The 12,081-nt window shown below is 35.8% G+C and overlaps 1 protein-coding gene across 16 annotated transcripts in view; it reads left to right on the top strand.

Moving 5' to 3' along the window:
• Positions 1 to 12,081, top strand: part of AHI1 (Abelson helper integration site 1) — a 223,168-nt gene that overhangs the window by 42,778 nt on the left and 168,309 nt on the right. For all 16 annotated transcript variants that reach the window (XR_012095048.1, XM_073022494.1, XM_073022495.1 and 13 more), the window contains 3 exons: positions 1,785 to 1,880; positions 6,647 to 6,832; positions 7,947 to 8,099. Coding sequence is in view for 15 of the 16 variants with exons in the window: in XM_073022494.1 (XP_072878595.1) it covers positions 1,785 to 1,880; positions 6,647 to 6,832; positions 7,947 to 8,099 (435 nt within the window). In the remaining variant the exon portion in view is untranslated. The remainder of the gene's footprint in view (positions 1 to 1,784; positions 1,881 to 6,646; positions 6,833 to 7,946; positions 8,100 to 12,081) is intronic.

The raw sequence follows: 12,081 nt of genomic DNA, 5'->3' as shown, positions 1-12,081 counted from the left end.
GTCAGTGAAAGCTTTATGGAATAGGTGGCTTTTGAGCTGACTAGTTATTATATAATTTTCTTAAAAATGAGAAGGTTTGGAGTAAAAGTGATTTCTCCAAAGTTACTCAAATTTTAAGTGTAAAAAAATGTGTTTGGAGATAGTTTGAACCTGGAATACCACACTTCTTTTCTCTATCATGTGTTCTGTCTCCATAAGCAAAGGAAAGTAGAGAAAGCGCCCCTTCCGGTGTAAGCTAGATGGAGAAGTTTAGCATGGGAACAGCAAGTAACTTGGCGTAACCAGTGCTGAAGATTCATTTTTTAGAATTACTTGTTTTTATGATCCTTCACTTTCAGGTTGTCTGTATTTATGACACAAATATTCCAATATTTACATTTGTGATTATGTTGTGTGTGATTTACATAAAGCTGTTGTTGAAAAATGGGTATAATTTTTATCTTAAGGAATTTTTTCTTTGTCTTCAAAATTTGTCATTTGTTATAATTTTCAGATAGATTGTTGTATTATAAACACTTTTGGTTGCTTCTTAAGTTTTCATATAATATGTTACTGCCTATGCAACTACTTTTTGGTCTCAGTTTTTTAAGTGTTTATTGAGGACAACTTGATAATGTCTGTCACAAGTCTTTAAAACCATTATTTTACTCCTAAGTATTTATCTTAAGGAAAAAATGACAAGTCCACGAAGATGTGTGTGCAACACTATTTATACTGGCAAAAATTTATTTCAACACTATTTATAATGGCAAAAATTTTAGGGAGATAAAATAACCTAAATTTAGATCAGTAAGAGATATGGTTAAATAAGTTATAATTTTTGTTAAATTTATGGTATTTGTGACGGAAGAATAGTAGGCAGTCATTAACATTATGGTATTCATGTGTATATATTGACATGAAGAGATATTCACTACATGTTATATGAAAATAATTTGTGAAATAGCATTATTAGATTTGTAGTTCCATACATATGTTTAGGAATGCACAGAAAAAGATTTAGCCACCATTAACATGGTGACCATCTATGGGTCTGGATTACAAGTTGTTTTTACTTTGCATATATATATTTTTTATATTATGTTTTCACTGAGCATGTATTATATCTGTAAAAAAGATTTAGGTATCCAAAAAACACAGATGAATGGAGTCTGTATCATTTCTCAAGCAGTATTTTTTCTATAAAGGTCTCATTTTCGCAGCTGAGCTTTTAATAAGCACCAGTAAGTTTGAAGGGATAGCCTCTTATAAGTACCTAGAATACAATCTCTGTGGCAGGTTGGTTGCAAATCTATGAGCTTTAATGTCCAGACAGGATAGAGGAATGGAAGAAATCCTCTTGAGAAGCCTAATTATAACATATATCCAAAGAGAAAAACCTCAACTTCAGGAAGGTGATCCAAGACAAAGACCCAGAAATAGAGTCGTGAGTTTTTTAAACAATCCTTTGAAGTCTGCTCTGATACATAAAATACAATGAAAGCTTAAGAATTCTATGCCTAGTGTATTTGTACCTAGGTTATATTTGAGGTGATTAACACTTTGCCTTGGATTTGAAATAAATCTTAGTATTTATGAATGAAAGATAAAGTAGTCAGAAAATGGACCCTCCCTAATTGAATGAGTTAACTTTAAGGTGAATGAAATGAGATAAAAATGTTTTTACTCCCTGTAAAGGTCAATGTTTTTAAGTACTATACAAATGATTTTTTTAATTTTTAATAATATACCGTTAGAAAATACTAAATTTTAGGTAGCCTAGTCTTCTGTGAATTTATTTGCAGATTCTTGATTTCTTAAGCATGGATGAAATTAAGAATAATTCTGAGGTTCAAAACCAAGAATGTGGCTTTCGGAAAATTGCCTGGGCATTTCTTAAGGTATGTTTTTCACCATTTTAAACACTTTTAAAATAGTCTTCAAATGTAGTTGGCTGCTTTCTCCCACGTCAGTTTGGTTTCATATAAGGAATTAGAATCTAAGGTAAGGTTCTAAGAATGAAGAGTTATTAATTCAAGCTCAGGTTATGCTCATTCAGATTCTTAAATATTTATAAATTTTTGTGCGCCAGTTACAGTATGTGCCAGTTACACTATTTGGTTCTGAGGATGTAGCATTAAAAAAGACACAAACAGCCATGCCATTTATTCAATTCAATAAATATTTATTAAGACTTTTCTATGTGCCAGCTACTGTTCTTGTCAGTGGACAAAGATGACAAATCCTTGAACTCCTGGACTTCATATTCCAGCAACATAAACATAAAACAGTTGACTTCACAATTTGTCATTTAATTATAAATTTTTATAAGTATCGTAAAGAGGTATGGGATGGATGATGAACTGTGGGATCAGGGAAAGGATTCCTGAGGAAGAGACACACTGTCACCGGTGGGGAAGAGATGGTCCATGGTAGAGGGTACAATATATGCAAAAACCCTGATATTTGAAGGCGCAGGGTTAATTCAGAAAATCAAAAAAAGGCCACCAGGATTGGAGGACAGAGACTAAGGGTGCATGAAGAGGTTGCTAAGGTCAATGGGATGTTAATTATGGTGAGGGCTTCTCAGTCATTATAGCTAGAGGAAGCCATTATAGAATTTAAAGAGCAATGGGAAACCACTGTAGGATTTTAAACAAAACAATAAAATAATCTGATTTATGTTTTAGAAAGATATATACTCTGCTATGTAGAGAATAGATTCTAGAGGGAGCAAATGTGGATACTTGATAATCAAATTAGGAAATTCTTACAGTAGTCTAGGTAAAAAATGTCTTTGTACATTTGTCTTTGACTGGGTGTCTCTGACTAGGATGTCTTTGACGAGGATGTTTCAGCAAAGATGAGATACATAGATTGATGTTTTTAAAAAAGGATATTTTAATTTTATATTATCTGTTATTCCTTCAGACATCAATTTAAATTATGAAAAGTCTTGAGTAATTAGTCTATTTTGTGCCATCTTATAAAAACATTTTCATTTGTGCATCCATTTGTTCAACAAATGTGATCTATAAAATGTGAGACTGTCTGCTAAATATGGTACATTCATAGATAAATTAGACATTGTATATACCTGCCCTCCAATTTAATTTCTATACAGACCTGTTACCTACATTATTATGTGCTACAGAGCAGATGCTGTGAAAATCCGGTTGAAACATTTAAGCCATCTTGGGGGTTAGAGAGAGATTTTAGAAGTATTATAGTCAAAGGACTGAATAGCCGCCAGGTTGGCTGTGGTGAGTAAGTAATTGAGAGTGGCCTTAGGAATCACCTGGTCCAGTGTACTATCTGTGATCACCCTTATATAAATCTGTTATGCCTTTTTCCATACCAGCTTTGATACTGATTTAGAGCAAAGAAAAAAACCATTAAAAAAAAAAACAAAAAAGTTACTTTCACATAGTAAACATTGCCATCTTGTGGTTTTATTAGAAACTGCATTTCTTTTATGCTAAGATTCGTGCAAACCTGCAGTATTTACTGTAAGTTGCACTTGGGAAGCAGTAACATATTTCACAGCATTTTTACCTCTAAATACTGTATGGATTTTTATTTATTTATTCATCTTATGCCATTGGCATAAACGGCAGTCAAGAATTCTCCTTATCCCATCCCCACCCCGCAGAAAGGGTAAGGTATTCTATGTGCTTCACGTCTTCTAATACTTCTGTCTTTTTCATTAGACTGTAAGCTTTTTAAAGTCACCAATGACTTCTTTTGGGTAAATATGTTGAGCATTTTTAGTCCTTATTTTACTACATCTTTTTGCATTTAATACATCACTCTCTTGAAACTCCATGCTATAATATCACCAGCTCCCAGCATATTAATGGCACATAGAAAGTACTTGGTGACTATATATTGAGGGAATTGATCAACGATGATGGAAAGAGTGGCAAGGATAAAATTCATCTTCAAGAGAGTGGCATGACGGATGCAGTAGCTCACACCTGTAATCCCAGCATGCTGGGAGGCTGAGGTGAGCCAATCACTTGAGGTCAGGAGTTTGACACCAGCCTGACCAATATGGTGAAACCCTATCTCTACTAAAAATACAAAAATTAGCCAGGTGTTGTGGTGTGCGCCTGTAATCCCAGCTACTCGGTAGGCTGAGGGGGGAGGATTGCTTGAACACAGGGAATGGAAGTTGTAGTGACCCATGATTGTACTGCTGCACTCCAGCCTGGGTGACAGAGTGAGATTCCATCTCAAAAAAAAAAAAAAAAGAAAATGTCATGAAGACAATTAAAATTTAAATCTTTTACTGCCTATCCTATTGGTTCCAGGGATGTCTTGGATAATTGTTAAGTTATTACAATAGTTCAAATGAGACTTTATCCTAATTCTTAGCTATGCCTCAGATTCTCAGGTACTTTCAGTTCTTTTAGTACATATATGTGGCTATTCTTTTAAACTAATAAGTGACAAAGCCTTATTTATTTAAGCTCTACATTATATAATTTATAACCATAATAGCAGGGTCTTGGCTGAATCTTAGTTGTTTACTCATGCTAAGCAGCATATTAATGTAAACTAAATTGCCTGGTTAAGTTAAAACAATCTACGGAAAGTATGGTTTAGAAGCTGGGGAATATCTTTAAAATCACCGAGATGAGCTTTGGGGAGCTGTAGGAGAGTTAATGAAGGGAGTCTCGAGTGCTTATAATTTAATGACTATTACTCAGTTTGGAACTGTTCTTTACCCCTGTGTGTCATTTGACACTAATCACAATGTCACCTGCTCAGCTTATAACCTCCATTGTCTTTACATTCTTTCCTAAAGGGGTAGGGGAAAAGATGGACTGTATTTTGCCATCTCTCTTGTTGATGCATCATTCCTGAACTCATCATTCCTGAACAACATTCTAAATTTTGCCTCTGCCACTAAAGCTTCTCCAACCAAATCACTAATGATTTCTATTTGCCAAATTTATTGAACATTTTTAAGTTATTTTGTCACATCTACGCATTTAACATATCACACTCTTGAAACTCTGTTACCTTGGTTTTCTTGACACCATCCTCTCCTAATTTTACTTATACCATTCTTTCAGTTTCCTTCATGGTCTTCTACCTGTCTTCTTAATATCAGTCCTACTCATGGTTTCATCTTTAACCCAGTTTTTTTGGAACCACTTTTCTCACCTGTGCTTCAGATTTGTAAATTCAGTCCCCTACTGGACATTTCAACTTGGATGACTTGTAGATATCTCAGATTCTCCGAGTATCCTTGCTGCTCTCTCTGCTACTTCAGTTGGTGGTATCACCATCTGTCCACTCTCCCAGGTTCATGAACTTGGAGTTACACTGTTTTGGTAGCTACAAGTCATGTGGCAGTTTGAATTCAAATTAAATATAATTAAAAATTTAGTTTTACATTTGTGCTAGCTATACTTCAAGTGCAGGGTAGCCACATGTGGATTCCGAATTGGTTAGAGTATTCCCATCATTATAGAAAGCTCTCTTGGACAATGCTGTCTTAGAGTCTTTCTTGACTCTGTGTTTTTTTTACTTTCCAAGTTACATGAGTCTACAGGTAACAGTTGTTAAATACGTTCCCTGCACTCAGTGCCTATTCTTCTAATTTAAGATACTTCCATGTTTTGTGTGAACTGTTGCAAAGAGTTCAAACTATCTTTCTGCTCCTAATTTGGAGAGGACATAAAGGTTAGACATTTCATTTCCTATTTTGAGTCATGGTCTAATGAAAGAGAACGTATTCTGACTTGGTAAGATTTTTATTTTTCTTATAAAAATCTCCATTTAAGGCCAGGCATGGTGGCTCACGCCTGTAATCCCAAAACTTTGGGAGGCCGAGGTGGGCAGATCACCTGAGGCCAGGAGTTCGTGACCAGCCTGGCCAACATGGCAAAACCTCTGACTGCTGAAAACACAAAAATCAGCCAGGTGTGGTAGCATGCACCTGTAATCCCAGCTACTCAGGAGGCTGAGGCACAAGAATCACTTGAACCCAGGAGGTGGAGGTTGCAGTGAGCCGAGATTTTGCCGCTGCACTCCAGCCTGGATAACAGAATGAGATTCTGCCAAGGAAAAAAAAAAAAAAAAAAGAAAAATCTCCAGTTAGTTAGTTTAAACATAAGTTTTGTTTAATAGGGTTTTAAAGATAGACCTTTGAAAGAAGGTACACTAAAATACTGAAAAAAGTAACGAATGGCTTAAATGAGTTTAATTATCTTGAAATGATTTTAACTTTTTAAAAATTTAAAACATCATAAAATTTTAACCATTAAAAATACTGATATTAAACAAATGGAAAATTTGTGTCTTGTGTAAATATACAGTTTAACCTTATTATTTCAGATGACTGTATATCAGTCACGTCCTTTGTTCAGTGTGAAATCTGGCACAGTAGTGTAAATGCTGTACCAACAGTCTGAAATTATTGTATACGTGAAAAGAGCTATCAGGAAAATATTTTAAAAGCCATTTGGGTTACCTTTGTCAAAAATGATCTGGAACTGTGCTTAACTAAGTATGTAGTGTTCTTTGCTTTGTAAAACTAAGAAATTTCAGCATGCCATATTAATCTTTTAAAAATGTTTCTGACTTTATGCTATTGCTTTGTTGGATATATTTATTTTCAGTGACGGTCACGTTTTATATGAATTCTTGTTTTAAGCTTCTGGGAGCCAATGGAAATGCAAACATCAACTCAAAGCTTCGTTTGCAGCTGTATTACCCACCTACTAAGCCTCGATCCCAATTAAATGTTGTTGAGGTGTTTGAATGGTGGTCAAAATGTCCAAGAAATCGTTACCCATCAACACTGTATGTAACTGTAAGAGGACTGAAAGTTCCAGACTGTGTAAGTTAATATAGTACATACAAGTGTATATCTTCTAGTGTTGAAATTAAATGGTGACATAACATGTTTTTCATTTCTAAAAAGATAAGACTTCTAATAATAATTTTAATAGATATCCAGGGTTATATATTAAGACTGTAATAGCTGATATTTAAAAGATGCTTAAATGAATTTTAAATGTGAAATGCAGCTTTTAGTATTAGGAAAAATGTTTTGTTACAATTTGATTTTCAGAAATTAAAGATAAAAGGTGAACTTAAAGCAGAAGTTGAAAAATATTTTCTGTAAAGGGCGAGATAGTATTTTAGGCTTTCGCCCTGTAGTTTCAGTCAATTTTGCCTTTATAGTGTGAAAGTAGCTACATAGACATATGTAGGCCATAACTAAACAAATGGGTGTGATGTGTTCCAATAAAAGTTTATTTACAAAAGCAGGTAGCAGGCCAAATTTGGTGTGTGGGCTGCAGTTTGCAGAGTCCTGATTTCTGGGTACATTTTTCACAATATTATTCAAATAATCAGTATGTAATGTTTCTACTGCTGCTGTTTTCCATAGATTAATATTATAAATAATCTTAGCAAAGAATTGACCCTAAAATAAAAAAGTTTTGCTTTTGTCTTTTTTCTTATAAGACATTAATTTTTCCGGTCATTTGCACATTCTGTAGCTGATATATGCTGTCACCACAGGACTGATTTGCATTGGTTTGGATGGAGTTAAATCTACTATTGAGAAATGATTTTTAAAACTTGAGATTTTTATGATACTAGTTTTGTGCTTTTAAAGATACAGTATTGTATCAGAGCCATGGCATAACTCATAAGTATTGGTGAAGAAGCAGAAACAAAGGGTAGAGTTATTAAAATCATTTCATGTAAATTTGTAGTCATATTTTTTCCTCAGAAACTTTTAAGACTTTTTGGTTATAGGACTGTAGTTTTAAGCAGCTTTTTTATTTTATTTAGAATAATGTACAAATAAAAGTAGAATTTTTTCTGGATTACATTTTGAAAATATTTTCATATTATTTGTTTCAGTATTTTTAAAACTATATGCTAGAAAAAGAAAAAGGTGAACATGATATATAAATTTTCATATTTTAATGCATATTTAGATAAAGCCATCTTACCGTTCTATGATGGCTCTTCAGGAGGAAAAAGGTAAACCAGTGCATTGTGAACATCACCATGAGTCAAGCTCAATAGACACAGAACCTGGATTAGAAGAGTCAAAGGAAGTAATAAAGTGGAAACGACTCCCTGGGCAGGTGAAGTGTTTGATAACAATGGATTTCTTTAGATGTTTACTTATTACCTTCAAAACTCCAATAACTCCTAGGATATCTAGCTTACTACTTAAAATCCTGGCTATTTATGATTTTGCCTTTTCATTAATTAATTTGACGAATAAGAGTGCCTAGCATGTGTATATAAGCACTATCTTACATTCTTCGTTCGGGCACTTGGGCAATTGTAAATTGTATTAGCTTGGGCTGTTATAACAAAATACCACACACTGGGTGGCTTAAACAGCAGACATTTATTTCTCACAGTTCTGAAGGCTGGGAAGTTCAAGATCAAGATGCTAGCCAGCCTAGTTCCTGGTAAGGGTCCCCTTTTTGACTTGGAGCCAGCCTCCTCCTTGCTGTATTCTCACATGGTGGAGAAAGAGATCACCTTTCTTGTGTCTTTTTTTCTAAGGGCACAGATCTGATTCATAAGCGTCTCACTCTCAGGACCAAATTACCTCCCAGAGACCCCCACATCTAAATACTATCACATAGGGGATTACAGCTTTAACATACGGTTTTTGAGAGGACATAGCATTTGGTCCATAGCAAAGATCAAGGTGCTGACTGGGTTGATTTCTTCTGGGGCTTCTCCTTGTCTTACAGTTGACTGCCCTCTTGCTGCCTCCTCACACAATCTTTGTGCATGCATGCCCCTGTTGTCTTTCCCCCGGTTGGATTAGGACCCTTCCATAATTATTTCATTTTAACGTAATCACCTCTTTAAAGACCACATCTGCAAATACTGTTACATTCTGAGGTGCTAGGGGTTAGAGCTTTAACATACTCATTTGGGTGACAAGGGGTAGGGGTGTGAGTGGGAGGAGAGAGGACACAATTCAGCCCGTAACAGCAGTCAGATAACATAGATTTTTAGCCCGGGCAATACAGCAAGACCCATTCTCTTAAAAAAGGTTTTTAAATTAGGTGGGCATGCTGGCATGCACCTGTAGTCCCAGCTACTCGGGAGACTGAGGAAGGAAGATTGAGCCCAGGAATTCAAGACTGCAGTGAGCTATGACTGTGCCACTGCACTCAAGCCTGGATGACAGAATGAGACCCCATCTCTTAAAAAAAAAAATTAAAAAATTTTTAAAACAGATTTTTGATGTCTGTAAGACATATATCTCTTAATGTTTATGGATTCATGAAATTCTTTATAGCACCTGGCTTCTTCCTGAATCACACTTTGATAGAGATATGTACGTGTATGTACTTCTACCACAAGCTGAGCAGCATTTAAGCTTTTACTGAAGTGTTCTTACTAGATTGACATTTTTTGCAATGGCGGGAAGCCTTGCTGATACAATTTTGCAATTTTTTACTAGTTTTTACAAAGAATGGAGTGGTTTATTTTATGCATATGAGCTACTACCAGATGAAATGTATTCAAGATCTTAATTTATTCAAACATCTAATGTAGAAATAAGAACTGACTATTCTTATTTAGTCATCTTCATTTTCTGTATTTTACATCACATTTGACTTTCTTTTTGAGGCCGATTTTACAGATACATTTTAAAATCACTGTGAGTTAGAATACTTCAAGCATAGGCCGGGCGTGGTGGCTCAAGCCTGTAATCCCAGCACTTTGGGAGGCCAAGACGGGCGGATCACGAGGTCAGGAGATCGAGACCATCCTGGCTAACACGGTGAAACCCCGTCTCTACTAAAAAATACAAAAAACTAGCCGGGTGAGGTGGCGGGCACCTGTAGTCCCAGCTACTCGGGAGGCTGAGGCAGGAGAATGGCGTGAACCCGGGAGGCGGAGCTTGCAGTGAGCTGAGATCTGGCCACTGCACTCTAGCGCGGGCGACAGAGTGAGACTCCGTCTCAAAAAAAAAAAAAAAAAGAATATTTCAAGCATAATAATATGGAGAGATTAACACTTAGATTTTGCCCTTGGTGAACTTCCAGGTTAGGTGGGAAAAGAAAGCAGTTACAGTGTTGTTTATTTTCAGATAGGCTTTAGAGAAGTCTTGAGGAAATGAGGAAATGTAGGTATAAAGATGATTGTACAGATCAGCAGTTCTCAAAATGTAGTTTGGAGACCTCTGGGAGTTCTGAGTCCCTTTCAGGGGGTTCTTGAAGTCAACTTCTTTTCATAATGATTCTAAGGTGTTACTAGTCTCTTTCAGATTCATTCTCTTACAAGTATGCACTAGCATTTTCTAGAGGCTAAATAACATGTGATATCACAAGAGAGCGGAAGTAGTTATGAAAATCTAGATTTTATTAAGCTAGACATTTAAAGTTAGCATTTTTTAATTTTATTTTTATGGAAACTCCAAATAGCCTCTGAAAAAAATGTTCAAGAATGTAAAGCATCTCGAAACTAAAAACATTTGAGAATTGCAGATATGAAGACTGAACTACAGTGGTGGAAGAAGGGCTCATTCAGCAGTGGAGCTTGAGATAGGCTAGGATGCCCAAGGTAGGGGTGAGTGAAGGAGGGATAAGGAAGGGTATTTCATATGAAGGCAAAGTTGCAAATAAGTGGGAAGGGACCTGTTGTATTCATTAGGCACTCAAAAGCTTGGCTGGTTGGAAACCGGAGTTTGTAAAAGAGGAGATAAAGTAGTGTACTGGATTAGGCCCACATTGTGGAGTGTCTCAAATGGTAGCCTAATACTTGATTGTGAGGGATGTGAGGAATAATGGAAGGTTTTCAGGTGAGTGAGAAAAATAACAGTTGTATTTGAGGATTAATTAATGCGGGCAGTAGCATGGGGAGATCTTGAAGTAGTAACATCAGAATTAGATGACAGTCATTGATGTGTGAGTTGATGAGGGTCTAATGAATACCAGAGACAGAAAGTAAGAATGAGCATGATTTAGTGACTGACAAGGTAGTAAAGGAGGGGAAAGAGTCAAGGCTTTGGAGGACCTTTATTGGAGTGTCTGTTCTGGATAAGGCACAGTGTCAAACCCTGAGAATATGAAGAACATGATAGTGGCTTCAGTGTTTTCATTTTCAGCCTAGGTGACTGGGCACAGAGTTTTCCTTAACTACACTTCCTACTCTAGGAGCAGCAGCAAGTGGTTATAAAGCCTCATGACATTTCTTTCAGTTTTTGTTCCTTGTTACCCTCCTCTCCCTTTTCTTAATTATGTGGATGGAGGATGCAGAGAGAAAATGGGTAGCATGGAATCTGGTACACGATTGACACTTAACAAATTCTTTTGAATTTTTCACATTCCTAGTAGCTGGTTGTAATGTTGTCCCCCGAGGTACTGCCAGATCTTGGTACGATTTGTGAAAAACCTGGTACCTGTCTAGAAAGCATGCCCTTGAAGTAACAGTCTTTGAGTAGTCCATTAAGCTAGGCTTGACCCTTTGAATAATCCTTCTTAGCCATGTAGAGCTGATAATGGTTACTCTTAGCTAGTAATAGCTACTCATGGGATGGCTGTGATGAATATATTGAAAGACATTTGTAATAAAGTACAACTTTCATGGCATATAGTAAGAGCCCAGTGTATGTTTAATTCAACTTTTTGAATTATAAGAAACAGAAGAACTAAGGTTCACTGAAGGTTGGAAGAGATAGAATTAGGATAAATAAACGTAACTGATATTTTCTACAGTATATATTAATAGCCAGAAAATTTGGGCTTCATCTGGTAGAAGAGAGTGAAAACATTAAAATTTTGAAGAAATTGTACTAATGAATGAGAGACCAATAAGGGCCGATTGATTACTTTGAAAATACATTTTGGAAGGCAGCCACAAAGGGTGATTATTTTAAGATACGCAGAGAGAGAATGGGCATTCATACATTCTGGCTTAAGCTGGGCCCCATAGGTACTTGTGGTCTTGAAAAAAGCTTGTGACTTTAACAAAAGTGGCTTATTAGTGCTGTCACTAATAAGAATAAGGCTGTTACATACATTATTTTAGTAGCTATATAGAAGCAATGTGGCAGTGACGGCTTTAGAGTATCAGATATTGAAATTTTTC

This window comes from Chlorocebus sabaeus, chromosome 13, assembly GCF_047675955.1.
Source record: "Chlorocebus sabaeus isolate Y175 chromosome 13, mChlSab1.0.hap1, whole genome shotgun sequence".
Lineage (NCBI taxonomy): Eukaryota > Metazoa > Chordata > Mammalia > Primates > Cercopithecidae > Chlorocebus > Chlorocebus sabaeus.
The sequence above is the reverse complement of the archived record's forward strand: the minus strand, read 5'-3'. Positions and strand labels throughout refer to the sequence as shown.